Raw genomic sequence first — 25,060 nt, forward strand, 5'->3', positions numbered from 1 at the left:
CAGACTAAACAAGTACATCTCTCTTGCTGTGGTGCGAAGTAAAACAAAAACATGCAGACATTCAGTTTGTGTTTTTTTATTTGTCTAAGCTTTAATTCGTCCCTTCTTGCAAGATGTTACACAAATAACAGAGGTTGGCTTGAAGAATTCTCAGTCACATGTCACCATGAGCGACGTCACAGCGCGAACATGTGTACGTAGGCGCCCTAGCACGTGTACGTCATCCTCCGGCTTGAAGCGTGGCGGCCGCAAGGAGAAGGGAAAACGGCATGTGGTTTGAAAGTTCCTATCTTTCCACAGCGCATAGCGATGTAATACTTTGCAGACACGATCATTATCGCGCATTGTGTGCTCTGCGCTTGTCAGCTCAAAATGGCCTATCCTGGTGAGGGGCCATTTATGCAATTCAGTGATATGTCTTTTTATATCACCAAGGGTTTACTTTAAGCTCTGTAGAACTAGGTTTTAAAATGCAGCTTTTAGATTTTAAAGTGCAGCACTGCGGAGGATGAAAGACGGCGCTAGCGAAACGAGTGCCCGGAGGTGGTGCAGCGGAATCATGATGAAGAAAGTGGAGGAGAGTATGGCAAAAGGGTGAGAAGGAAAGCAGAGGTGTGCTTCTCGATGGCAACCTGCCCCGAAGTGGCGCCATAGTGGCGTGTGCCGTCACCCAGTCACTGATGACATCGTTACTAAGGCATGCAGCGAGTGGTTCCGCCAATACCATGTATGGAAACAAAATACTGGCATGGGCGTCGTACCCACTGCGTATGCGCTACTTCACCTCCTACAGAATACACTCCGCGTGAGCCATGCATTCTCGTGCTCACACTTTCTGAACAGTGAGCAATGCAACCTGTGGAATTGTGAACAACTAAAGAGCTGTGCTCAAATTTCGCATTAGGCAGTGTCATAATTGTCGGTGACATTTTTTATGCAGTTTTAAAATAATGGCATTTCTTTTATCTGCAGTCCAACTATGGGTGCCACTTTGGCTGGTGTTAATGGCAGTTTTTTTTTGACAATTGAATCCAGATTTGCCAAGAAAATTGGCTGCGCATTTACCTTGTCTTGTTGCATTCCTTAGGAAATTGATGAGAACCACCCATGCTATCCAGTCAAGTACCTGAAAAACAAGCCTGTTCGAGATTTGGAAGGAGCACAATTTCTTAACATGACTCAGGTGATGTCTGTTTCCTGTTCTTTTGATCTTGGGCACTGCCCTGAAGTAAGGCTTGTTTGAATATTGACTGGATTTCTGTTTTCAACTTCTCAGGCTGAAAATGAGAAGCTGCTCCAAATCACCATTTCTATGGATGGAAGCACTCAGTCGAATCCTGGAGTTTACCTTGATGAGATCAAGCAGCTCTACTACAGGGTATTTACACTTGACCTCAGCTTATGATAAGTAAATTCAGCTGTTCATGTCCTGTTTCAGCAGGCATGAACAACAGCTTGTGTATGGAATCATGTCTTAGTTACCTCTTTGCTGTTGAAAAAGAATTGTTAATTTTTTCTGTGAAATTGGTGCTATGACTATCTCAGTGATAGTAATGGTTAGTAATAGTGCTGTTTTGCCCTTATTTGCTGGGATTGGTGAGGACTGCACTAAAGAAGCATAATTTCTCCTATATTAGTAGAATACCTTTCTGCAATTACAAAAAAGCCGCTGTTACCGTGAGAATAGGCTTGGTAATCCAGAAATGGCTATGTTGCCTTGTATGTTTCCTGTCTCAGCTCGCCATGGTGTCACAGATTTTTACGGTGTGTGCTAGGGCCTTATTAATTTTCTTATTGGCAGAGATGGGCTGCATTGTATTCTAAAGGAAAGGCCAAACACTGAACTTAGCAATTTTCAGGATTCTTTGCTCAGCCATAACTGCCCAAGTTCGAAAAAATTCTGAAATTTGTAATATTACACTGATGTGCTAGTGCCTGGGGTCATGGCATGAAATTCAAGAAAAGGGAACTTTCATTTTCTTTTCTAATGACCTCTTATGATGAAAATAACGAAGACAATGTTTTGAAAAAATACTTTAGCAGTCTAATCTAAGTTAGCATTTCTTGTTTGTGCACTTTAGTGCATAAATTAAAAGCAGTAGCAGTGTGCTTTGCCTGTCTTTCGTAACCTGTGGTCGGCATTTAGGTTCACCGTTTCGCTTGGTAGCTCGATGCACTCATTGCCCTCTGTTCACTTGTGAGTGGTACTTGAAGAAACAAGACTTGTCTATTTGTGGTGCTCCGTGGAGCCAGTTCTGAATTTCCCTGTGACGTGTGTGCGCATTGTTGTCCTTCCCGCTCAGGACGAGTTCAGCAACAACGTCCAGGAGTGGAACAACCAGCGCAGTGAGGCTCTCAGCTTTGCCCTGAGCAAATTTCTCTACCCAAGCTTTGAGAAGGAGCTCAAGGCACAGCTGCTCACCGAAGCGCAAGAGGGCATCATCAAGGTGAGGTGCAGCACTGGGCAACAGGGGTGGGTTCTGGCTTGTTGATTCTACGTCTTGGTGTTCGTTCTCACCTGTTGGTGTACTATTATTGGATGGATCAGGTTTGTTGGTGCTCCGTTACTGCTCTGATGGGTACGGTTAGTGCCCGTTTATTTTTCGTAACGACATGTGGGATGCAAAAAGAATGAATGAGTGCTTACTTGTAATTGAACTTACTGCAGTGCACATGTGTATTATACTCATGTTGGGAATGTGATAGAGAAACTTCAAAACATTATGCCTCTTATAAATTATCACCATTGCACAGAATCAGAGCATGGTAGAAAACAGTCAGATGCTGTGCTATAAAACTCTACGAGCTGCTTGTTTGTGACCTCTGCGTCACTATGTCTTTCTAGTATAGACTTACAGACTGCTGCTAGCTTGCTTGAAACAACATTTTTATGTTCTTTAATTGTTTGCACATACGTTTCCAGGCTTGCTCCCGCAAGCTGTACAACTGGCTAAAGGTGGCCCCGTACCAGGTGGACGCCCAAATGGAGGAGGACGAGGACTTTGACACTCGTGATGGCATTCGGGTGTTTGCCATTGCCTACGAGAACAATTGGTGAGGGGTACCCCTGTGTGGCAGGTGAATACATGGTGGCACTTGTGGAACTGGAAGTCAGCGATTTAGAATAGTGCAGTTGAATATCAATTCAGTGTAGTTCACTTTAACAAGCTTTAGGGCACAATGAATTTTTTAAAAACTTGCTTGCTTTCGGGATCGTGTATTCTTTTCTAATGTGATTAGCATTTTGAGTACTGTGGAACCCCAATGAAGCATTCCTCGCTGTCATTTTCCCGGCTGCTATGTCGTGTTTTTGTGGTCCCGACCTAAATCCCACTGACTCCTATGTATTATGGCCCCATTTATACAGTGCCATTCTGTAATGTTCCCACATCTTACATTGCATTTGACAGTGGCCGCGACGTAAATATAATGGTGCAGGGAGAAATTCGCTCTCGCATGTTGCAACAAACGACCAATCGTTGCAGCAAACAACCAATTCGTTGCAACATGCGACCAAATTGTTGCAACAAGCACCGAAGCACCAAACCTCCGTGCTCGCGGCGATGCCACGCACTCACTTTCCGTATTGTGTCGTTTTATGGGCTTGTACTTTTGAATAGTTCAGATGTCTGCCTCGGGCGAGTTAGTTGCAGTGTCCATGGCAAGAAATGTAAAAAAACAAACAAACATTGCTCTTTGGAGGCGACGTGGAGCTTTCTGTTTGCCGGTGGATTTCTTGGTGTCAGCATCTCTTTTGTGAATGCCACTCTTACTATATGGTGCTTCGGTGATGCGTGGCAGCTTAATCCATGGAAAATAGCAACAGTGGGGGCTGAGAACCAACAGCGATGCTTTCGTGGATAGCTCATACGGTGACAACAGAAGAACTGAAGAGTTGTTGGGCAGAATGGTTCATTTTAGGGCTTTCACTATAACAGCCTTTCAGAACAACGAACAATTTGCCGCAATCTTCTGAAGTTCCCTATGGTGAGATTTCATTGTATATAGTCGCATGTGTCACGTGTGGACTTTGCAGCGGTGCTGCTAAATGGCACAGCATGTCCTGAGGGGTGCGCAAGGGAAAAGCCCGGCTGCATACATGCTTCGTGACGCGTTTTGGCGATGGCATTGCTTCCATGCTAATTGCATTGATGTTGACATCCGTTGTGATATGGGTTCTGCTGGAATTATTTTACCTTCATTAAAGGTCATCGTAAGTGCTATCGCCGTGCTAACATGCGACCTTGTGTGCCTTGCAGAGCTTTGCTATCCTTTCAGGAGTGCCAACTACTAGAAAATTTTCAGGGATAATGTGAGCACCAAATGCCTTTGCATGCTAAAGAAATTAGATCGCTTGTGTTCTTTGGAATTGTGCTGCATTGGGAACCTCACAATTTGAGAGTAAATGCTGAATTTTGGCTGTCATTGTCTGTTGTTACGCAAGTGTAACAGTAAATTAATACCCACTAAACACTGCTGGTAAACTCGTTGTTTATTCTTCACTCACATGGTCCCTACGGTAAATGACCTACGCCGTGTTAGCATATATCATAGTGTTCAAAAACACCTATGTTACCTAAAATTTTCTCAAATTCTTTAGAGATGAATTTAGTGACCTTGCACTAACATGTAGCAATAGTTTAGAGAATTTTTCATCTCCCTTTTAAAAAAATTATAGCAACACTGTGCAAAAGTTGCTATGCTGCTTGAACGAAACGCAAAAATACTTAATTGCTGAGATTTCGGGGAACATTAAATAACCCCAAGTGGTCTAAATTGATTCAGCGCTGTCCAGTTTATCGTCCCTTGTAGTTTATTAGGTGTAGCTCTGAGGCAAGACTTAGCAATCACGAAGGCATATTGTCTAGTGCAACTAGTGCATGGATGCAGAGAGAGAACAAGACACAAACATAGTGCTAAGGCACAAAATACAACTTTAAACAGCCTTTTTTTAGCACATCTATTGGTTGTTAGAAGTTAGCGCTCTGTTTGTGTCTTGTTCCTCTGCATCCCTGTAGCAGGTAGTTGCCCTACGTGAAACGCCATCAGAATGATGCACAACAAGCCCAAATCACAACCCTGATTGGTCATTCATTCCACACTGCACTGCACAGTTACGCCAGTTCTCAGCCGATGCGTAATCCAATCGTTGCTTTGTACAGGGAGGTTCCAGCTTTCGGCGCACTTATAGACGGCACTGGTGAAGTGATGGAGTACATTAGGCTCCCCCACTTGCTCAAGAGGAAGAATGCCTGGCGGGAGAAGGAGCGGGAACTCAAGGTGAAGTATACTGGGGAGGAATAAATGCAAGAGGATTGTTTGCTAGGAATATTCACCTGACTGAAATTATTATTATTATTATTATTATTATTATTATTATTATTATTATTATTATTATTATTATTATTATCTTTTTTACATGGGAGGCTTCGAAACGATAATTTGTATACCAGGGTTGAGAGGTGTGACGGTTGACTGCATGTGGTGGAGTATTGGCCTGATGCCACAAACAGTATACAGTATGTTAAACAAATATAAATGGCTCTTTTGGCAAAATAACTGTCTCATTCTCATGAAAATTCACTGCCAAAGTGTCACAATGCGGTGCAGTTTGCATAATACAATTTTCAGATGCAGGGCTTGTCCATTTCATGCAGAATAGACCACACCCAACTGCAGTAATGCAGAACTAAAAAAAGAAATACTTCCATTTTTTATAAGTTGTTGTTAGTAGTGCATGCTACAGAGTGGCATTAGACAAATTGTCTCCTACGGGTGCTGTACATCTTTCATATAATGTCTACTCAAGGGCTCGAACAGCACGGCAGACAGTGTGAAGTTGTATGCCATGTTGCCTGTGATGTTCATGTGTTGCTGTTTTATGGTACATGTTCTGTCCATGGCACACATTTTATGCTGCAGGCTGGGGTAGTGAAAGCTGCATGACCTGGAATACTTGAAATGTTTTCTAAGAAATACCACCAGTTCTTTTTCTTGAGGTGACAGTTTGATTTTGATTTAGTGCACTCAATATATTTACAGAGCTGTTAAGTTCAGAGCCACCTAGCGATTTGCGACTCTTTTCTGCTGTTTGTTTTGAGCAGAGACCCAAACTATACTTGAAATGATTCACATGCTGATGAGCTTTTGCTTCTGTACCTTCAATGAAATGAACATAAACAAATCCTAGTTCACATTTCTCGGTATTCTCAGCATTGCACTTTCTGATAAGCAGTAAACACCACGTGAGATTGTCTTGACCCGAAATCTCACAAATTCTGCAATTATTCTCCTGCACTGGATCCCTGTTTAACTGGGGATTGTATTCCCACATGCCTTCATGCCATTGCATGTCATTCAATTATATAAGCATTTCTAGGTCAAAGGTGTTCTCATTTTGCTCGTAAACTGTGTTTCTAGGAACTTGATCTAAAGGTCCTCAGGAAGTTCATTCGAAACAAGAAACCTCATGTAATCTGCGTTGGAGCACAGTCCAGGTGAGGATATTTACACCTTTTCTTTATTGGGTACGAAAGATATCTGCAAAGTTCCTTTGTAACATGCCTTTATGGGTGCTTCAGCATGACTTAGTTACTGCTGTTTTCCTATTTTAACTTGGTTGTGATTGAAGTAGATATTTGATTTTACAATGGTGGCATTTGGTGGGGGAAGGAAGGAGCAATGTCCGTCATATGCTAATTAAGGTGACCATTTTTGGATGACCATGTGTTCTCCTCCTCTAACTGTTACTGTTCCCATGCGGAGTCCCATCTTCTTGTCACAGAGGAATGCTCAACATTTTGGAGCACATCGACGAGCTTTCTGAGTTAATAATAAAAAGAGATGTTGCCTGACTGCGTGTGGTGTGGTTTTGCTCTGATGTAGCAAACTGCATACAGTATGTGGCATAGATCAGGAATTGCCATATTTATTTGCGTAGAACCTGCCCTCCTGTAAGACTCGCACTCCGTACATTCGAGGTCAAAAATTGAAAAAAATTGTTTTTTCACCAATGTTGCCAGCCACAGTGCATGCATCGGTGCAAAAGCCATGTTTGTGAATGTGATGACCAAGTAGTAAGAGGATGGAGTAAAGGACTTCCGATAGCAGGTGCATCGAAGAATGAATAAGAACTGATCTAAACATGAATAAATGTGCACGTAGTGTGCGGCCAATGTTTCAATTATTCTGTACATCATTCGCAACATTGTCCATAGTCTTAGCAGGTAAAGATATTCCTGACTTGCGTAAGGGCCGCACCCTGTTAAGTTTCCAACAAAGTGCCTGTCTTACTTGATTAAATGCAGCGATCAGTTAGGATTAAGGCGAGTAGCTGCCTTTAAGGTGGCTATTACCATGTGCTACCTGCTGTGGTGGCAAGGAAGCTATGATGTTTTTCTGCTGAGCATCAGGATGAAATGGCAGGTTAGATTCCTGGCTCTGTAGGCTACGTTCCAGCTGGGCAGGAACTCGAGGATGCTCGTGTGCTTTTTAAGTGTGGGTCAAAACTAATCTGGGGCCCTTCACTATGTTCTGTCTTACAGTTCGAGGATTGCTTTGCGGCATTAAAAGCTGTCAATCAGTCAGTTATCATGTGCTGTCATTTGAGTGTCATTTGACGCGACTTCTTGCACAGTGCTATTTGGTGGAGGATGCAGTTCTTTGGTCCTCCGGTCTGATACTTCTTTGTGTTACAGAGAGGCAGTCATGGTTGTGGAGGACATCAAAGGCGTAGTATCTGAACTAGCAGAGAATGAACAGATGCCCCTGATCAATGTGGAGCTGCAGGACAATGACCTGGCAATGGTCTACATGAACTCCAAGAAGGCCGAGGTCTGTAGTTATTTATTTTTTTTACACATTTTGGTTCGCCTCCTGCTTTTAGTACAGTTCGAGGGTGCATTTGGATGTGGGAAAGTCCCTCTGGTGAGAGAGGAGAGACTTTGATGATGCAAGTTGGCTTGATAATTCTTCAAGTTGGTACATTATTTTTTTCCTCCACTTCTCTCTGGTCCACCCAGTTTGGGACAGTTACAGGCATTGCTTGGGAAAGTGATGGCTCTGGATAACATAAGTTGCATATACGAAGTGCTCCAATGTGGCATAGCGGAGTTGAGGATGCTACTTGGCAACACTTTGTTCGTCGCAGTCGATTGTGGGATCTGTGTGGTAATAGCAAAGGATGGAATGATTAATTGCAAATTTACTGATTAAAGCCAGTGCGCTATTGGCAAGAAATCTTGTGCCTTTGAATAATGTTCAAGAAATACACGCAAAAAATAAATGCAGTTAAGAAAAAAATGTCGAGCGGAACATCAATGCATTTGGGACATATTTTGTTTAAATGAGCTAGCCAAATGATTTTAAACATATGGGTATACTTCGCACCGTGGCTGGCCTTGTCTTCAATTTCACAATTACGTCTCCTAAGTTGCTAATTAAATATGCACTAATAGACGTACAGTCACCGACCGATAATTCAGACTCGACGGGGACTGCCAAAAAGTCGGAATAATTGTGAGTCCGAAATACCAGATTTGTCTGAAAATAAGTGACTTCATTCCACAAGTGGCAGAAGAAGGTGCGCTGTATTCTAGCATCGCCACTCTCTGCTTATAGCTGCAATCTTGTTTGACTAGTGCAAGACGCATCAGCGTATATTCACGATGGCGTTCTCGGTATTGTGCCAAGCACACTATCTTTTGTGTGACCTGTGCAAGACACATCGGCATCTACGAATGAAAGCATATCTTTTGTGTGACCAGTGCAAGACACATCGGCATCTACGAATTACAGCATACTTGGCCCAGTGCTAGGCAAGCTATCTTATCCCAGTGAGGAAATGCTGCTGCCCATTGACGTATTCGGCACCAGTCACTGGCAATAGCGCTAAAATGAGAGAACCTTCATAACTGACTGTCCAAGAATACGGCCCAAGTTTTTCAGTGCACTGCTGTGTGCTCATATGCTTGCCTTTGGCTACATTTCGTGGCCGCAATTTTCTAGCAACACCTTTTGTACTATTTCTTTTCGCACTTTTTGTGCATCATCAGTGTACAGAGTGACGCTCCGCATGTGTAATCAGCGGGATCAGCCAGCCACGAATGGTGGATAAAAATGGCATAGAATCGAGTGGAAGGTGGTGCTGCAAAATTGCAGACCGTATCTTGTCCGTTACTGTGCTGTCGCTACATATCCACGAAAGTAAACGGAAAGCGGGACCTCCTTAAACGGAATCTCAAAGGACCAGGGAAATTGGCTCCGTTTATCAGTAGTCCCATTTACTGAGACACATTGCAGAGAGCATTGCATGAATATGAAACCAACCAACCATGAGCGTGGTGTTCCGTTTAAGCGGCAGTTGCATTTGAGCAATTTCTGTTCAATCGAGATTCCACTGTACAGTCAATCCACGCACCAGGTTCTCATCGGCAACTACAAAATTGGCAGGACTTAGCTAGTTTCTGTTTCAAGGAGGTGCCAGCGACATGGCCAATGACAATGCCAGTGACACATCAAAATGAAAATATTCCTATTTCTGCTCGAATCGATGGCCAAATTAGCACACTGTCGTGCAGTTAGAGTCAGAATTATCGGAAGACTCGCTGCAGAGTGTCAAAAATTTCAGTCGTCCTTGTAACGTTCAGTCTAGGGGGCCAGTGGTGGTGTTGCAGGGCATCCTGAATAATCCAGCACGTCCAAATTGTCGGTTGGCAACTGTGATTTGTAACACTGCCAGTACAACACACGGTGGGTGCGTATCCACCACCACAGTGCAGGCCGAGGATTGGCGACACATGTTGCGTTGCGTAGTAAGAGGGGACTGGCAGGAGAGAGAGGTGATGTTCGTGGCAGTGAAACGGTCGTGGAGTGCAAGCAAGGCTCTAGCCGTCTCGTAAATTGTTGGGCACAGGGTCACCCTGTTGGAACAGAAGGAGGAGAAGTAAGTGTTCACCATGCGCATGGGCCAGGGAAACGGGGTCCGAATAAGGCACTCGCACTGAGCAACTGCAACTGACAGACGCACAGTCACTTCATTCCTTATAACCCAAAGTAAATTAGCTCTTACGTGCATCGGTTTCAACTGTTCATTGTGATGTATTTGGGTTGTGTATCTGTTAAATTGGTGAATTTATCTGAACTTTGATGTACAGATGAAAGTAGTGATCCGATGTGTAGCAGCCAACTGGGCATCACGTGTGTGTTTTGCAGAATGACTTCCGGGACTACCCCTTGCTGCTGCGGCAAGCCATCTCGTTGGCCAGGCGGATGCAGGATCCCTTGGTTGAGTTCTCGCAACTCTGCACTCCAGACGAGGAAATTTTCTGCCTAAGGTATCACCCTCTGCAGGTGAGTAGGAAGCGTGGTTGTTGCATGTACGTGGAAACTCGGGAAGTGTTTTTTGGCCTCCCTAGGGACTGCGAAAACGTCTGAAAAGTCAGGCAGTCCAAAAAAACTAATGCATGCAGAAAACGTCCCATTTTATAGGTATTTTTTGGATGGAGAGGTTCAACAGCGAAGTATTAGACGTGCAACTCTGCCAATGCATCCATTGAGGGGACTGAAAATAGCTGTTCATAAAAATTTTTTTAAATACTGTGGCAGGTGCTGTCAACGTAGCTGGCGCTATCTCCAGCTGGGTCGGTGCTGCCTGTTACTGCCTTAGCAGCATGAAAAAATCTTTGATCCTCTTTTGCATGGTGTTCTGCTTGCACGAGATGATGTATGCTTCAATTTCGGCCAGGGTCATATCATCACTACACACTGACAACAGTGTCATTATTGCTCGCGTCAACTTGGGGCTCATCAGCTGTGCAGGTGCTGGCTCTTCATTCTCAGTGTCAGAGTTGTTCGAATCCACCGTCACTTAACAGATAATTTCATTGTCGGTTAACTCCGCACAGAGTTGCCGGCAAATCGTTCAAAAGTTATCCCGATTGGAATCGAAACTCCAGTGGTGCGCAGGTCATAGAACACAAAGTTCATGGAAGGAGATTGATCACACATGGTGTTGTTCTCTCGGTGCCGAATGTGAAGCCCGCATGGCGAAAGCAGCTGCAAAGTATCTGTTGTGTAACTGCCCTCCACGAGTTCGCAAGCATGCCGACGGCAGGCCTAAGGCCAATGGTGTAACTTTTGCTGCTGTCTGAGCACAGCACCATGCGGCTGAGCATGCGTAACCTGTACAGAAGCATCAGGTAGCAGATCATACCTCGGTCCATCGGCCGCAGGATTACTGTGGTGTTTGGTGGCAGAAATTGTGTATATTGTGTATATTATGATTGTGTATATTATAACTGATACTTGTTATAACTGGGTTGCATAAAAAAAGCAGAGGGGACAAGCATTCAAACATTTTAATTATACAGAAAGGAGTACAGTTGAACCCACCTATAGCATTACTGGTTTTAACAATACTCAGATGTTACAAAGAGCTGCTGCACTGTGAACTTTCGTGTGTGTTCTATGGTAAAATAAACCACTTACTACAATGATCCCATGTTGCATCACTCACTATAACAATTAAATCTGACTACTGTGTGTCTGACCCCCCCAAAAAAGAACACGAAATCCAGGAGAAAAAAACAAGGGAGCTGTTTTGCCCCACTGGCCTTTACCCTGTACAGCATGCCTTTGTCGCCCCCCTCCCGTCTCTTTTCCACCCCTCCAATGTCAGCGAAAGGGCGAAAGGGAGAGGGGTGCACGACGAAGGCCTACTCTGGGCCATGGGGGTGTGCAGCACAAAGGGGAGAGTCTGGCAAAGCGGCTTGCTTTTTTCTTTTTCTTTTTTTCCCTTCTTTATTCTTTTTGAGGCAATGCGACAGAGGCTTGCCATGCGGGATGTGTGGTACGGAGGCAGGTAGAGTGAACCAGCTCGCACTCTTTCTAAATTTTTTTTTTTTTAGGTGTGAAAGCGTCAAATGGCTCATTGAGCAAAAATGCCGGCATCAGGCATTTGTAGCAGGCTATATTCCCATTGGCTGCAATGCCACGTCACGAGCGTGCCCTGGCGGAGCAGAGCGGGCGAAACAACACCAGCGCACCAGGCGTTGTGTGAGGGGAGAGGGCATCGCCACGACCCTACATCACCCTCCCTCTCAGAAGCCTGTGTTATCGGCGTATTCCTTGTCTGTGCGAGCTCTCACCTGCATTCTAACTGAGCCTCGGTAAGGCCAAATCAAGACATGCCAAGCATCTCAATGCTCTCGCTTGCTCGCAAGAAATTAATAACTTGAAGGACTACTCAGCAGCGTTCAATCGGGCATTAATGCTTTCGCATTCACAACTCACAAGAAGTGCTTATGGTGTCCTCAGGATTTTTTTAAACGATCTGACAGTCATTTTCTTTTGATGCACCGACACATTAGGCAGATTTATTGTTATAATCGAAAGTGCGGTATGGGAGCATTGTAGTAAGTGGTATTTTACCATAGAAGTCATACAAAAGTTGACGGTGCGTTGACTGCTTATCGTTATACAGTCGAACCCGACTATATCGAACCCGTTTACATCGAATTATTCTATATATCGAACAATTTCTGGACACGATATAGTTACAATGAGTATATATCGCAAAAATTACGCTTACATCGAACAAAAATAGCAGCGACACCCAATATATTGAACGTCAAGCGGCGGAAAGTGCCCCCGGAAGTTGGCTTTCCCTCGCGGTGGCGGAGAAAAACCGGCTGCGCGGCTCCATCCAACCGCTTTCCCTACCGTGACCGCGCCCGACCGCGCTGCCTCGGACAAGCCGTCGGCACCCCCCTTGCAAAAAATGATCCTGGCCCGCCCACAGCGCTTGCTCAGACAGCCAATCAGATGCTCTTGTGCCCTCGTCATGCAAGATGGCGAAAGTGCGACTCACACGCCCAAATTGTTAACTCCCTTGTTATCATTATTATTTTTAGGCACCTAATTAAACCGCCCAATTCTTGGCCAATCCCCCACCGTGGGTATGTGCCACGGCCACTCAGGACAACAACAACAACAACGACTTGTCTCGCTGTTTTTGTGTGTGCCTTGTAGGCCTTCTTCCGCAGTGTTGCCGTGATGAAGCGGAAGAATTTGCCTTTCGTCGTGAAGCTCGCAATCATAAATCGTGTCGAACGCGGTGAGAAGTCGGATGTCCCCGCAGAGCACAAGATTCCGAGGAGCACTCTCGGCACGATCTTGAAGAATAAGGGGGAGATTAGGGCTAAAGCGTCCAAACTCGCGACCCGGTGCCCGTGGCGCCCGACCCGTACGCACGGCCGTGTACGAGTGGTTAATCTGAAATTGCTTCAGCCGTGCCGACTTTCGCGTGCTCGGTGATGACTAAATCCTGATGAATGCGAAGAAGCCATTGCTGATGTTTCCGAAGTTCGGAGCAAGCTCTCAGAATTTCCGGAAGCTGTTGACGAATCAACGGTGGACGAGTTTGTGAGCGCAAATGATGGTGTTGCGACCACGGGAGAGCCCGAAAACGAAGACTACATTGCCAACATCGTACCGAGCACAAGTGAAAGTGGGCACAATGAGGAAAGCAACGACGGTCCTTGGCCCACATCCTCCGAAGTGATTGGTGCGCTCGCACTAGTCCGGTGCTTCTGTGCGAATGCGGAAAGTTGCGGCCTCAGCTGCTCCGACTCCTTAATGTGGAAAAGTGCGTGCGTCGCAGGCAGCGAAATTGCCAAAGCAGAAGAAAATGCAGGACTATTTCGTGCGAAACTAAGCTAGTTTAATCAATAAAGTGATTTTATAAAAGGTATGTGCTTTTATGACATCCAATTATTTAGCAGGCTTATATCGAATTATGCTCTATATCGAACTGATAGGCGTTTTTTTGCGAGTTCGATATAGCCGGGTTTGGCTGTACAGTCGATCCCGGAAATATTGAACGCGAAGGGGATCGCGAAATAGTTCAATATATCAAGAAGTCTAAATATAAAATATGCATCAACAGGCATGTTCATCAACATACCTCTGTCAACAGGTATGTTCTTGGCACGTGTCTCCAAAAACCAGGCGTACAATGCCTTCTCGACCTTGTCAAAGGTTGGGACGCGCACACGACACGCTCCAGGGCCACTGGACTGCACTGCCTTCAGCTTAACATTGGCTTTGTTCTTGAGGATCGTACTCGGGGTGTTGCGAGGAATTCCGAACGCCACGGTGATGGACGACTTTTTCTTGCCAGCCTCCACCCGTCGAATGATGTACGCCTTTGTTGAAAAATCCAAATCCTTGCATTTTTTTCGTGGCCATGGCTCCGGAACACGTGCCAAAAGCGGAAAGAAAAACGCACTGCACCACATGAGTCTCAAGCCTTCGCGTTGGCCTTGTGAATAAAAGGAACAAGGCGAATTGAAAGACGCACCGCTCCACGTCTCTGCACTACCACAAGCCCAAGCTACACTTACCTCGTTCGTCTCGCTGCGCCAGCGGTGTCAGCCAACCAAAACACAGGAAACGGGCGCCTGCGGTCAGCGTGATTTCTCCCTCCTGCATCCCTTTCACACCCAATCGCACTCCAAGTGCTCCTCATCACGTGCCTTTTACCCACACGCCCCTTTCTCAGAGTGCGGGGTGGCACGTGTGAGATCGCGGGAACATCGCGAGAGCTTTGTGAGGAGAAATGCATTTGCGGGAGTGGGATGCGATGGGAGAAGCGCACTTTTGCAGGGGTGGGGTATGGTGGGCGAAGCGCACTTGCCGGGGCGCAGCTCAGCACGGAGTTAGATACATCAATTTGCCAGTGCACGGGAGTTCTATATACGTGAACAATAGTGCTATACTTTTGCATGGGATTCCCAAGTGGATTTTTCAACTGTTCGATATAGGCAATAATTCAATATATCCGGGTTCGATATATCCGGGATCAACTGTATCCTATATATTATTAAAACTGGTACCGTTATAAGTGGGTTCGACTGTATACAGGTTCTGGCAAGTTGTCACTTTCATGGTGAATGCTTTAGACATCCTTCTGTTATACATTTTGTTACAAAAAAGAAGTACTGCTAAGAAAACGAAAAAATCTGAACTTGTATCAAGCTGGACTGTAAGGAGCAAGTGATCTGGCACATTTACAGCTTGAAATTAAAATCGAATTCTCTTCTGGATGGAATATATTGTTGATTTGCCCATTTCACAAGGCCTTCGGTTGCTTTTCAACCAAATATTGGTGACATTAATTGGGAAGCTTTTGACTGTGTTATATTGAACATTGTGTTTGGTAATTTTTGGCTGCAGGACTTGGTACCGAGGGACGATCTCACCAATGCACTGAACCTGGAGTTTGTGAACCGGACTAATGAAGTCGGCGTGGATATCAACTTGGCAATCTCTCACATACACACGTCCTTCCTGGTGCAGTTCGTGTGCGGCCTCGGACCTCGCAAAGGTGCCTCACTGCTCAAGGTCAGTGAAAAGGCTTGAATACTCCGGAATAAATGTTGCGGACCTGATGCCGCTGTTCGACGCTGTGTTGCAAGCTGTAGCTTTTGAGGGTAACATCTTACATGAAAGCTCTATGTTCGGTCACTATCTTTCACTGCTCTGTTGCAAATCCACTGTTGTGCTGCTAGTCCTTCAGTCAGCTGCTTTATATAGACTTCTCTGGTGCGAGCTTCCTATGTGTTGCCGTAATCTGCGCTAATTGGTTAGCATGCCTAAGAACCTGTTCCAAAGCCCTAGGAAAGCGGCAGCACTTGCTTCTGGCACTTGCTTGCGTAGTCCAAATAGCAAGTCCCTATGTTAACAGTGCAGAGGTGTATATGTAGCTAATGCAAATACAGCCGAACCCAGACATATTGAAAAAAAAAAAACGAATTATTGTGTATAACAAACAGCAGTAAAATTACCTTTAAAATATTTGTATAACGTTTTTATGTTATATACAGTTGAACCTCATAATTACGAAATTGGCGGGGAACACAATAAAATTTACTTTCGCGGGAATTTTCTTGTTGCCAAACGGGACAGCACAGATAGGTAATGCATCGCAGAATGAAACCTTACTGTTGAAATTCCATTAGGCTACTTTGCCAAGCTTTGCTCGAGGAGATAGAACCGCGTCTTTGTACTGTGGGCAGATTGCCCACACTACAAAGTGAGCCACATGCGTCGATGAGCAGTGGAAGCACTACTGTGAAGTAGTATTCTCGGTCAATTGCATTCGGAGATACAATCACTTTTGAAAGACTTTTCGTAACTCGTCACCGGACGTAGATAAACGACACTCCATGCATGCAGCAGCATTTCTGCAGCGGACGCTGTCACCCTTAGGCCCCGGTGTGTCTGGTGCTAAGCAGGAAAGTGATCACATCTTGTATACCCGAAAGCAATCAATCGAGATTGTGGGCCCTTCGTGCAGACCTACGTCCAGCACCGAATCCACACGCAATGCACGTCAGGTAGCACCAAAATGAGCGTACTTGAAGCAAGGAATGCGCATTCTCAGACGATCGCTTAATCATGGGAATGATTCGTGGCACTCCATGCTGCTCAAGCCATCTCAAGCACCATAAACAATTCCACGTTGATGGGACATGAATTTCGTTGTTTTTGCTACATTTTTCTCACTGAGGCGCTTGGTCGTTTTTGTAAACAAAAATGCCGGCGCCCACGCAAGCGTAATGTGGTGGTATGTTACGCAGGCTTTAGTGTAACACAATCTCATTGGAGCAAGTTTTGGAGCCTGCTAGCCTTGCGCAAGTAGGTAATATGCTGGGTTACGTTCCGGCAAATTTCGTTGATGCTAGATTATAGTACAGCGACATTTCGTTGTTGAGAGGTACGAAATGCATTGAATCCTATGGGCGTTTGGTGGGGATACGAATATATTTCGTTGTGGCGAGAAGTTCGTTGTCACGTGATTTCATTATTGCGAGTTTTGACTGTATTGAGTTACTGATATATCGAACTATTTTACGGTCCCTTTCGAGTTCAGTGTATCCGGATTTGACTGTAATTATTTGACCAAAGATTAGCATCACTTGCCACAACAATGCTTTGTAGCCCTGCCAAGGGGTTTTGACTCTAGTGCTGTGAATAACGAGTAATGATGCTTTTTTTTGTAGTATAATGAAGGTCCTTTTTCTCTCTCTCTTTCCTGTTTTAGATGGCTTTACTTGTGTAAGAACCGCCCTCATGTAAGGCCCACAGCACGAAAATTTTTGGGAAAAATTTTTCACTCAGCGTCACGCGCACATCTGCATTATGATTAATTTCCACATGCTGCAACTAGAAGGCACTACTTACTGTCCTGCAAATTATGGCACCTTTATCTTCATTACTGTAGCACGCCAGATCACGCGACATAGATCCAGTGTGCTTCTACAGTATCCGCTAGGTTGCAGTGTATTCTTTAGCTGCATTGTTATTCTGGGCACATTCCACTGGCGACAATGCGGAAGCACTTCACAGCATGTATTGTCGCCTTCAAGCTCCAGGTGATTCTGTATGCTGTGGGGTTCTCTCACCCGTGCTCTTGGGACAAAGGAATGACAACACAGTAGTGCAAACAATCACAAGGGCATTTATTGCACCTTTCATAGATCAATGCCTACTAGCTGAGTTGCTATCCACAAAACATGCCGATGGGCGCGCGACAAATCTAGGAAGTCCGACTCACCGCGACCGGATAGTCAGCGAATATGTTTGCCCCATGCTGGATCCCAACGCCTGGTCGTTCGCGTGTACGGTCAAGCGAACGGTGGTGCGTTCGAAGGCGGCCACGCGAGACGGTCTCGCAGAAGCATGGATCGGTGCACACGCGGCAGTGCTCGCTGTCCCGAACCAAAGAGGGAGCCTTGTCTTTCCCGGCACCCAAGTAACCCCGCAGCTGCGCAACACTCGCGCCATCTCTCGCACTGCGCTTGTACCACTCCGACCGCCGCGGGCGCCAGGCCACGCGGCGAGGCCGCACTGCAGGAGCTATGCGGGAAAACAAGATATCAGGGGACGCGTGAGAGTCGCGCATCCCCACAATGCAGAACCTGATAAACATGTGGCTGGGTGGAAGTTCAGTGCGAAGGATGACCATCTTTGGGAAGGCGCCGATGAGGTGAGCTGGTAAAAGGACAATGGCAGTGGAAGCAGCGTGGATGATGAAACGAGAAGTCTTCATAAGTTATTCTGCATAGCAGTCTGAGCATAGCTCGAGGCTTCAGTGTGCAGCCATAAGTCGGCCTCAAGTAAGGCCCACACCCTGTTAAAAACGTTTTTAACAAAGTGCAGGCCTTGCACAAGTAACTACTATATGTAAGCTCACTAATCAATTCTAACTCGGCCATTATCCAGTTAAAGAGAGACAGCCCACTTGCATTTACTTTGTTTAATTTATTTATTTATTTATTGACACTGCGGTCCTGTTTCCAGGACCTTAGCAGGGTGTATACAAAGTGAAATTGAAAAAATCGAAGTACAATATACATCGATACATAACATAGGTCACTCGCGATGTACAAATGCTAGCAGTTACTGAACAACACACAGTAAATCACTCGCTACATAAACATAGGTGCGACTCAAATAATGGCAGTGAGCATTGAGTTACGTCATCAGTAAGATTATTCCATTCAACAATAGTTCTGGGGAAAAAGGAAAATTTGAAGCAATTCTTTTTAGTAATTAACAGTGTTATTGTCTGTGAGTGTCGATGACGTGTAGCATAACCAGTAGAGAAAGTGATAAAGCGTGATGTATCAATGTTGTAGTGCCCTTTTATGAGCTGAAATAAAAATTTTAAATGGCATGTTCGGTTCCTTTGTGTCACAGATGGCAATCCACTTCTCTTGAGAAGCTCCGTAACTGAAGTGCGGCCATACAAATTATATATGAATCGTACTGCCCTTTCTTGAAGTTCTTCTAGTTTAGTAATGTTTCCTTTAGTAAAGGGATCCCATATGACAATCGCGTATTCCAACATTGGTCGAATGACGGCATTGGAAGAAAGAAAACGCATAGGAGGCATAGCAAATTTTAAAGAGCGTCTTAGGAAAAATAGTTTTCGAAGGCAGTTTGCTGTGACAATGTCAACATGTTTGTTCCACGAGAGAGTGTTGGTAATCCAGAGGCCAAGGTATCTATATGCGGTTACCTCAGAAAGCATGATGTTTTTGGCATTGGTAGTTTTACAATAAAGGCTTATTTTTTAACGATATTCTCATAAAAACAGTTTTATCGAAGCTAATTTCCATTTGCCAATCATTGCACCATGTTACTATGCTTTTAAAGGCATCATTCAGTCTAATTTGATCGTCAACAGAGGAAATTTTTTCACACAGAACACTGTCATCAGGGTACAACCTAATACCCACTGAAATCTGATCCACAATGTCATTTATGTAAAGTAAAAACAGAAGAGGACCAAGAACTGATCCTTGGGGGACGCCAGAATCAACGGGCACCTTATCTGAACTGGCTGAATTTAGTGTTACAAACTGACGTCGGTTAGTCAAATAACTCTTTATCCAGGCAAGTAGTTTGTTATTTTGCAGAATGTAGCTTAGTTTATGCAGCAATTTGTTATGCGAGACTTTATCAAATGCCTTACGGAAATCCATGAAAATTACGTCTGTTTGTTTACCCTCGTTTATGGCTGCTGCCAAGTCATGAATGATTTCTACAAATTAGGTATTAGTTGAAAATCCTCGCCTAAAGCCATGCTGCATACTGGTAAGTAGCTTATGTTCTTCAATAAAAGCAGTTATATGTTTGTGAATAATATGCTGTAACATTTTACAAGCTGTTGAGGTTAGCGAAATTGGACGGTAATTCTGAATGAGTGTTTTGTCACCAGATTTCTGCAAAGGCACGATTCTGGCATCCCGCCAATCATCAGGTACTGCAGCTTCGTTCAAACACCTAGTGTACAGAACATGTAAGTATTTTGCACACCACTCAGCATAACGTTTCAGGAAAGCATTTGGGATATTGTCTGGTCCAGGAGATTTTTTTTACCTCAAGGTTCAACAGCAGATTTAAAATGCCATGTTCACTTATTACGACATCAGGAATAGGAGGTACGGACACTTCGAAAGGTGGAAGACGGCCGTCATCTTGCATAAATATGTCTTTGAAATTTTTATTGAATGCCGTCGAAGCCCCTGCATCATCCTGCACGCAACCACCATAAACTACACGTCCGTCGTTAGAGCGAGACTTTGCGCTCACCAATCTCCAAAATTTTGCTGGTGACCTTTTGATAATGGATGGCAGTATTATATCGAAATAGTTTTTCTTATCATGCGCAATCTTGTTCTTCACCTCTTCTGATATTTGTTCGACCATTAGTTTCAAGTCAGACCTGTTTGTCGTTCTCGCCCTCTTCTTTAGGCGTTTCAATTTTCGCTGCAACTGCAGCGTTACTCTACTTATCCATGGGTTTCGAAAGTAATGTTTTTTAGCTATCCTTGACACGAAACGCTGAATGCATTCGTGAATTACCCCCTTGAAAAAAAGCCACAAATCATTCACCGAACAAGTGTTGTTTCTGAAAGAGTCATAATTAAAACTGAGAGCATCAAGAATAGACTCGTCTTCTGCTTTAGAAAAATTAGGAAACAACTTGACATCGCCTCGCTGTTCCAATGCGACGCCCTCTAACGTCTAGACTACTGCTTTGTGATCTGAAATGCCGGAGGTGACGCTGCAGATCACTTTGTCTTTAATATTCCCACTTATAAGGAACAGATCAAGGATTGACTCAGAGCCGTTTTGAATTCTGGTTGCCTCATTTACAACTTGCAAGAGGTCGAAATTGAACACAATGTTTAACATTTCATTCTCGACACTTTTGGCACTGGTTATCGAAAAGGTGTTCCAGAGCAGATTGGGCAGGTTAAAATCACCTGTCAGAATCAGTTTGTCTTCAGGCTTTATGTGGTGATGCATATACTCATTAAGCTGTTCAAATATTGTGGCAGATGAATTCGGAGGCCTGTAAACTGCTCCTAAAAGGTAGCAGACTTTATTTATGTAAAGTTTGCAAAATAGGCTTTCCACGCCTGTTACGTCAGGCATTGCTATAACACGTAATGAAGATTTGAAAAGAACCGCTACGCCTCCTCCTCTTCGATCACGATCTTTTCAAAAAACGTTGTAGTTTCTTGGAACGAACTCACTGTCAAAAACGTCTTCGTTCAGCCACGTTTCTGTGAGCACAACTAAATCAGGATCGTGGCAGACCAACAGCGCTTCAAGAGACTCGATTTTATTCACGATGCTGCGGCAGTTAACATTAAGGATGGTGATGTTCCGCCTATCTAATATTATAGGTCATGTCTTATTTTTTGCTATATTGAAACGCCCTCCCTTCTCCTCATTCCACCCGTACAGTGTGCCATTTATGATTAGCTTGTCAAAGACCAGCTTAACTTTCGCGCCTTCTGCTCTTTCTTGTGCTGAGCTCAGCCAAAGTTTCTTTCTTGTTTCGCGCACGTTTTTCGAAAAACCCTCTGATATTGAATACTCACTTCCTTTTAGCTTCGGACAAGCCTTCAGTATCGACACTTTATCTCAGTGGTCGAGCAGTTTGATTATAACTGGACGAGTCTTTCCCTTCTTTTTACCAATTCTATGACACCTTTCAATATTGTTAACAGTGAGGCCGAGTTTCGCCAAAAAAATGTCGTTTCTTATTGTATTTGCAAGTTCATCAGGGCTTTCAGTGGTTTCTTCTTGTATGCCAAATATAACTAAATTGTTCCTTCGACTTCTGTTCTAGTTCGTCGACCTCGAATGTCAAGAATGACACGTTACTTCCAAGTTTTACTACTGTAGATTTCAATTCCTTCATTTCTGCCTTTAACTCAGCTATTACGTTCATCTGTGCTTCTAAACCACTGATTCTCTCGGACACGCTTGCAATGTCAGCTTCCATTTTCCCCTATTTTGCCAGAACATCATTCATGTTACTGCCCTCTGTTACTGCAGTCATGTTACTTTGCCCCTGAAGAAGTTCCATCAACATTTCACGCTCATTTGGGCCTGGGTTGGCCTCAATGTCACCACATATCAAAAGATTCTGTTTAAATGACAAAATACATGAAAAGAAATCTCCAATATCGGGTAGGCACTGCAGCTGATTTGTGTTACTGGTCGTGTAAAATTAGTGGTTCTGCTTTATTACAGACACTGAAGCAAGCTCACCAACGCCTCGAAAGCAGAACACAACTTGTGACTGTCTGCCACATGGGACCTAAAGTGTTCATCAACTGTGCGGGCTTCATCAAGATTGACACAACGTCATTCGAGAATAGGTATGAAAAGAAGATCTTATTGTGTAGGTCGAGTCACATTCCATTCACGTGGGTCATAGATTGTGGCCTAGGCTTGGCAGACATTTTAATACAGTATAACCTCGTTACAATGTATCTGCTTACAACAGACATTCGGATACTACATACTGTATTTACTCTAATCTAACGTGCACCTTTTCTCCGATACAAAGGTAAAAAAATTGCACGCGCGTTAGAATCGAGTACGACCCTAAATCCGCGTTACCATATCGCCATCGGCATAAAAAAAATGTCCGCCTCGTACGCGCTTCTAGCCTAGCTGCCGTAGCTTCCTCCATGTGCATACCTCCATGTTGTATGTGTAACCAGGCGCTGGTATAACCTAGTCTACCACCTGTCTTCCCATTTTCTGCGTTTATGCAATCAGCATGTAAGTGCTGTCTTCGAAGAGGAATGCAGAAGCAGAAGAGGAATGGTGCTGCTCTTCTTCAACAATTGCTCAAGCCACATGCAGCTTCCACAGCTTCAGGCCATAAAGGTGGTGTATTTTCCACCCTGGCACAATGTCAAAAGTGCAGCCTATCGACCAGGGCATGGTGCACTCAGTGAAGCCCAGGGACCGCACACACCTTGTTGAGCGTTTGACTTTTGATATGCAAATGAAGCGAGGCTCTGTAATTGACCTGAAATTTGCAGTGCAGGTTCTTTCTTTTGCGTTGGTGCAGATTCAGCCAACTGTCATAAAAAATTGCTTTGGGAAAGCTGGTTTTTCAATCGGTGACAGTGACCGCTCAGACCTGTATTGCCACTGGAAGACCAACCAGATCCTAGTCTCCGGGCAGCTGTTGAAGAGGCCATCAGGAGCCAGGAATTCTCACGAGTATGTGACTGCGGATGATGACCTGGTCAACACAAAACAGTTGACAGACGAAATTGCAGCTCAAGTTCACAGAGTGCCTACTGCAGATCAAGACTTAGAAGAGGAAAAAGAGGAAAAGGAGGAAGGTAGCAGAGGGGTTGTAGCTGAGAAAATAACTTCTTAAGCCTTAGAATACCGTATTTACTCGCATAATGATCACACTTTTTTTTTAAATGTTGACGCAAATTCAGGGGTGCAATCATTACGCCGGTTAAATTTCCCGTGAAAACAAAAAATTTTTTTCATCCTGCAGCACATGCGGGATGAAAAAAGAAAATGTTTCTTTTCATGTGAAATTTAACCCGCGTAATGATCGCACCCCTGAATTTGCATCAATTTTTTTTTATAAGAAAGTGTAATCGTTATGCAAGTAAATACGGTGTTTTGAGCAAGATACTATGGTGGCAGATGAAGTGAACAGCCTTATAATGATGACATGCATAGTGTCCAAAGCTGTTCGCTGTACAGCTCAGTCAAAAATGACAAGTTTCTTTCAGAAGACTTTGAGAGGAATAAATCCATTCTTTGACTATGTTTGTGACTTGTAATTCAATCTGATTATAACAGACCCATTTAGTGTTTACTGTGGTGTTCTCACCCGTGCTCTTGGGACAAAGGAACGACAACACAGTAGTGCAAACAATCACAAGGGCATTTATTGCACCTTTCATAGACTAATGCGTGCTAGCCGAGTTGCTATTCACAAAACGTGCCAATGGGTGCGCTACAAATCGCGGAGGTCCGACTCACCGTGACTGGATAACAAGCGGATATGTTTGCCCCATGCTGGACACCAACGCCTGGTCGTTTGCACATACAATCACGCGAACGGTGGAACGTTCGAACGATTGTGTTTATCCATTCCGGGGAGGACTTCGCGAGACGGTCTCGCAGAAGCATGAATTGGAGCACACGCTGAATGTCTGCTCCGCTTGTTGACCTCGAGCCAAAAAGAAACGGCCTTCTCCTTTTTGTGCTCAAGTGACCCCACTGTTAGGTGGAGTTAGCAGAGCCACACTCACGCCATCTCTTGCAATGCGCTTCAACCAAACCGACCGCCGCTTGCACCGAGCCATGCGGCGAAGCTGGATTACAGGAGACGGGAGCTATGCGGGAAAAGAACATATGGGGGGACGATGAGAGTCGCGCACCCACACATTACATAAAAGTCTGTTGTAACAGTATTACTCTTACTACATACTTCTTTTACAACAGGCCAAAATCGTCTTCACTTTCAAGGTCTGTTGTTATGAGGTTATACTGTACTTCCAACTATTGTACAAATGGCATTTGGGTTTCTTGAAAAGTAATTTGGTTTTAGTAAATAAACATTGCATAAGTTGTTCATGTTCATAGGTATGTACAGTGTGACCAAACTGTTCACTTTGTTGTCAGCGCTACTGAGCCATTTGCATGAAAGAGAACTCTTATAATGATCTTGATGAAAGACCTTTGCACCTTGTGTTGTAGGAAGCAATTCATCAATAGCAATGCTGATGCAGAGAAGCATGCATCTATTGCAAGAATTCACCTTGAAACACCTGCACATGTTTCTCAATTTCATTGTGATGTGCTTCTACCTTTTTTTTCTTTTGTTTGTGGACTTGCTAATTACAAACACCAGTATCCTATTCATTTCTTTCTTTTCCCTCTCCTCCGTGCCATACTTACAAACAATGCAAAACCAGTTGCCTTTTAGATTCTGCGGAGGACAAGGTTATTGCTGTGTCATTGTTGTAAAATGTTAGTGTGCGGTTGTTTTCCACGCATTCCTGTTTGGTGGAGTAGATTGTCAAATTAACTGTCAGTGTTTGGTTGGGCTGTTTTCTTTTATGATAGCTCACACACATTGTCAAGTATGCACAGCTACACTTAGTACTTTGGCTAAGACAAGCACTGGGTCTTGTTTGTTGGA

The 25,060-nt window shown here is 44.3% G+C and overlaps 1 protein-coding gene across 1 annotated transcript in view; it reads left to right on the forward strand.

Annotated features, from left to right (window-relative positions):
- The window catches only part of Spt6 (transcription elongation factor Spt6), a 98,923-nt gene that overhangs the window by 26,398 nt on the left and 47,465 nt on the right, over nucleotides 1-25,060 (forward strand). Inside the window, exons 15-24 of the mRNA XM_075686013.1 lie at nucleotides 1,088-1,183; nucleotides 1,277-1,378; nucleotides 2,304-2,447; nucleotides 2,924-3,054; nucleotides 5,163-5,280; nucleotides 6,421-6,497; nucleotides 7,698-7,833; nucleotides 10,213-10,350; nucleotides 15,235-15,402; nucleotides 22,120-22,247. Of these exons, the coding sequence (XP_075542128.1) occupies nucleotides 1,088-1,183; nucleotides 1,277-1,378; nucleotides 2,304-2,447; nucleotides 2,924-3,054; nucleotides 5,163-5,280; nucleotides 6,421-6,497; nucleotides 7,698-7,833; nucleotides 10,213-10,350; nucleotides 15,235-15,402; nucleotides 22,120-22,247 (1,238 nt within the window). The remainder of the gene's footprint in view (nucleotides 1-1,087; nucleotides 1,184-1,276; nucleotides 1,379-2,303; nucleotides 2,448-2,923; nucleotides 3,055-5,162; nucleotides 5,281-6,420; nucleotides 6,498-7,697; nucleotides 7,834-10,212; nucleotides 10,351-15,234; nucleotides 15,403-22,119; nucleotides 22,248-25,060) is intronic.

Source organism: Dermacentor variabilis, chromosome 3, assembly GCF_050947875.1.
Source record: "Dermacentor variabilis isolate Ectoservices chromosome 3, ASM5094787v1, whole genome shotgun sequence".
NCBI lineage: Eukaryota > Metazoa > Arthropoda > Arachnida > Ixodida > Ixodidae > Dermacentor > Dermacentor variabilis.